Source organism: Parasteatoda tepidariorum, chromosome 9, assembly GCF_043381705.1.
Source record: "Parasteatoda tepidariorum isolate YZ-2023 chromosome 9, CAS_Ptep_4.0, whole genome shotgun sequence".
NCBI lineage: Eukaryota > Metazoa > Arthropoda > Arachnida > Araneae > Theridiidae > Parasteatoda > Parasteatoda tepidariorum.
In genome coordinates, this window is record NC_092212.1 from 12,882,909 (window position 1) to 12,887,666 (window position 4,758).

At 30.6% G+C, this 4,758-nt stretch overlaps 1 protein-coding gene across 1 annotated transcript; it reads right to left on the minus strand.

Annotated features, from left to right (window-relative positions):
* Window positions 1–790: 790 nt before the first annotated feature.
* On the minus strand, window positions 791–2,536 carry LOC107452417 (Like Sm protein 4). Its single transcript, XM_016068891.3, has one exon. The coding sequence runs from the start codon at window positions 2,321–2,323 to the stop codon at window positions 1,685–1,687; it is 639 nt and encodes a 212-aa protein (XP_015924377.1). The 5' UTR covers window positions 2,324–2,536; the 3' UTR covers window positions 791–1,684.
* Between the last annotated feature and the right edge of the window lie 2,222 nt (window positions 2,537–4,758).

The following is a 4,758-nucleotide window of genomic DNA, read 5'->3' on the forward strand; positions in this document are numbered from 1 at the left end:
AAAATTTTATTATGACTACCTGTAAAATAAAATTTATTAAGAATAGGGTATCGAATTTTATTCAAATTTTCTTCATCAGAGCTAAGTTAATAATAAATGGAAATTCAAATTAAAAGTGGTAAAATAGTTTATCATGGACTTTTAAAATTGGTAGTAAGTATACTTACTATAGCCTTAGTAATAGGTTCATTAGTTATGTAATTTGGTTTTAAAAAAAATTCGTTAGTGCTAACTTCTTTCACTTTTCAAAAAGATTCTCTCCAGAGAGTTTATTTATGTAACTTTTATGAGTGTCTTTCCTATATATATATTTTTTAAATTATCAATTTCTATTTACAGAACATCCCATTAATCTCTCAAAATGTGCCAGTTTTGAATTCAAGTTAATAATATCAAATCTGATTCGCCGATGTTAAACAATTGATTATAAGATTTTTTTAAAAAAAAATATCCTATTTACTTTTTTTTCTTTAAACTTTTAATTCAATTAAATATAGAATATAACAATCTTTTACTTACAAAGTTTCGTAAGTACCATTGAGACATATATTTTATTTAACTTTTTCTTAGTAAGGAAAAAAAAAATATATATGTTTATCGCAATTTAAGAATATAAAAGTCATTTTTTCTTGGAACAAAAAAATCTTTGCAAATTTTAGTGATTAATTGATTGGTATATTCATTACCATAAATGGAAAACAAAAAGAAAACAACAAATAGCAAGCTTTTTTTTTATAAATTGATATTGATGCATAAAAAAAATTAATCAAAAAACTTCAGTCATACAGGGTTGACCTCAAAATTAATATATATTTATTAAAATCTTAGATTGGTTTAAACAAAAAGTATATAAACAATTTCAACAAAAATAAAAAAGTATGTTTAGAGTTTTAGCCATAACAAAACGAGAAACATTGGATTAGAAGATCTATTATTTGAAACAGAAAAAAATTGAGATATTTCTTTATATCCATTGATTAATTTTATATCCACTTTTAAAAATTAGGTTCAAAATCAGGGTATAACTAACATATTTTGTAGCAAAATATCGAGTTAATAACATCTAATTTTTAATAATAAAATTACAATGGAATATTAATAATTTGAAAATGCCCTTTCGGCATTAAAAGAATAAGCAATAGGTTAGAGTATATATAGTTTAAAAAGAAATGTCACCATTAATTTTTGTTATTTTATTTATGGATTAATTTTAAACCAATTACAAAAAAATTTGATTCAATAACTTTTTAGGGAGCTTACTAATTTTGCAACAAAGTGCTGAGTTAATAACATTTATAAGGTTCCTGTTTCGGTATCTATGACAAAATAATCGGCAAGTCTCGGTGACTTTCCGATAACATAATGTGAGGAACAAAAAAGAATATCCTAGAAGAGAACCAACTTAAAGGATATACTTATCGCCTCCCCTTGGCGAACCTCAACCTATTTATTTTTAAAGTTTGAAATTCCTTAGTGTCTTGTCGACAACGGATATCAATATGGAAATATCTCATAACATTATTCAAAAATATGATAAAAACAATATTACAATGTAATAGATGTATAAAGGATTACAATGTGATTAACATGTAAAATCAATCAATTGAAATTAACCTAGGCAAGAAAATTATAAAAGTAGTTTTGCATATGGCAATACATTCATTAAAGTATTTTAATCAGTAAGTCAAGACTTCAACACATTTCTCATTTCTAAACATTCTATCTCCTTCAGTAAGGCAGCAACAGCAAATCTTAATCTATGAAATTGAGATGGAGTTACTTCAAATATTTCTTTCTGTCCATTGATTAGCTTCAACTCCATTATTAGAGTTGGTTCAAGAACTCTGCTTAAGGAACTTGTCGATATGGCAACATCAACTCTCCATCTTAAAATTTCAAGCTTAGAGAAACGTGGAATTATGCATTTAGAATCATCGACGTTAGCCGAACACCTGGAACCATAAACAACATTCGAAAGATCCTCAATATAATCGTCAGTAATTTTTAATTCTCGAAGGTCTTCTTTAAAAATATCAGGTTTTAAAGTTCCTCCGGGAAAGCTCAATGCACATTTCAATAGATAAAGCAGAGCTCCATAAATGACATCGATTTCACAATTATCATCGCTTGCATCTTTAATAGCAAGATACCTCTGCGGATTAACTTGTTTTCCTTCAAAATCTTGCACAGCTAATTTTAGAAGCTGGCGGAAGATGTTTCTGTTAATATTCTGTAATAAACGATTTAAGGATTTTGTATGATTAGGAATCCTGGGGCCAAGAAACAGACTTCTCTCAGACCCTGAACTGATAGTGGATGACATTATAGATGAGTAAAATAGTAATAAATTGGTAGCTCAAATATTATTAACACAAGGAAAGACACAGATTTTTCTTTTAAGAAATTGTGAAAACGTGGTTAACATATCAAAACAGACACTAAACTGTATGTACTTGAAGAAAAAAAAAATTTTTTTAATCAGAAATTAACATTTCAGTCAGACAATAAACATGGGGGGAGGTAGCTGGTATTGAAGCTTCCAGCTGCTTATTTCTTCTACAATAATAATCTTTCCGCCTTGTAACAACTGTATTAATTGGACTTTTCTTCAACCAATCAAATTTCACACCTTGACTGCGCTCTCTTTCAACGATTGATTAATACAGCCAGTCTGGTAAAGAGAAATGAAGAAATACGACAAACTTTGACTTCATAACTTCTGCATGACCGCCAATTAGTTTCTCTGTTGCTGTGGAGAGTTACCTTCACCACCCTTGTTTTTACGAACATGATAACAGATCCAACATGATAACAGATCCGTTCTGATAACAGATCCAACAATGTATTTCTCTTTTAGAGTTCATCTTGCTTTCTCTCAAACTGCAGATAATTCGTAGGGTACGTTCGGTCATTTTTTTAAGGTCAAAGTTAGAATTTGTGAGTGATACTGCTCTGAGAGAGGCGGTCTTACGGTGAGGAAATCCTAGGATTGACTGCAATCTGAAAATAGAGTGGAGTATTTCATATCTTATTATACTTCATACTTTTAGATAATGAAAATATTTAGTAAAAAAAGTCCCGCAGTGGACTGATCGTTAAGACATGGTTCCCAACAGATCACCGAAGTCAAGCATCACTGGCTGCTGTCAGTGTGCGGGTGGGGTGGGAGACCACTTGGATCAGTCTGCGTAGGGATCGAGGGTGTGCGGTATTGGTCCTCGTTAAACTGTTCTACCGTAAACTGTTCGANACACGCATGCGCTGAACGATGATCCTACAAGACTCCTAAAACACTCCTTTGAAAGGCCTGTCATATTGCTGTCTATTTGTGACATCCTACGAAATTCTTTCTTCTGACACTTTACGGATATGACTGTTCCAGGAGTGTTCGGAATGTTTTGGGATGTCTTTAGGACGAAATTTGCTGTATGGGATCTAGTGCGACGTAAATGAACTACTACAACATTTAGTAAAAAAAAGGAATTTTTATTTGTATTTCGAAAGCTAAACTGGATCAAAATCAAAAACTAGGAATACCATTGTAAGTTTTTTATAGATCGTGCGAACTCTGGTGGCAGTAGGAAATATAAAAAAAAGTAGTATTTTTGATGATAACTATATTCTCGTCTGAAATTCCTTTCTAGAAAGTTAGTTATTATATTCAAAATATGTTTTTATGCTGAATCGAATGAAATCAAATCAAAAGAACCAATAATTAGGAAGTTATTAAAGCTTTTATGCATAAAAATTCAAAGTTTTGTATTTATACCAATGTAAACATCTGCATTGCTATATTGTCCAGCGAAGTATTGGATCCTATGTATTTTTACTCTTAACTGAATGAGATCCAAACCCAAGTGTGTAGGACTAATATTTTAGAAGTTATAAGAGTTGTTAAGATTTCATTTATTAAAAAGTGTAATTTTTATGCTTTTATTTTATAAGCGTCTTCCACTGCTTTTTCAAGACCAATGAAGCATTGTTTCTTGTGTAATTCTTTACGTTAAATTTAAGAAAATGAGAAGTAAGTCAGTAGAACTTAACTTCGAAGTTTTAAGTTAAGACAATAAGGGGAAAATTACATAATTTTATTTATATTTACGCTCATAACTTCTAAATTATTAGTCCCATCGATTTTCTTTGATCTCATTCAGTTCAGCGTCTGGAATTTAATACGTATTAGATACGAACGATTAGATAAGTACTTACAAGACTTGTCTGGAAAATAAGTACCGCTTTGGAAACCCTCACATAAGAATGCTTTTTCATACCAAAATTAATTTTTGAGAGAAAATGCACTTCGGAAACAACTTTTCTACATAGTTGCCATCATTGTTCAGACATTTGTCACTACGGAAAATGAACTTGCTTATGCCCTTCTATCTCAGCGGTGCCGCAAGAGAAAACGGCCACTAATTAACCAAAAAAATATGCTTAGGGGAAGAATGCTAGCTTCCGTAGACGTAATGTAAATCAGTCATCTAAGGTTTTGTGTGGTCACTGTGTATAAAGGAAAAAACAACATTTAGGGGCAAACAGCAGAAGTTCTTGAAACTGGTTTTCACCCTCCTTTTCTCCCAACTACTACTGAGGGTGGGGGATAAAAAAATTTCTTTTTTAAATTTATAATAGGTTTGTTCTGCATTTTACACTAATGATAGAGGTAATGAACTATTAATAAAGATAGACCTTTAAGAATAAATTAATATCATTCTTGTTGATAAAATCTGTTTACACTTTTCGAGAAGGAAAGAAATA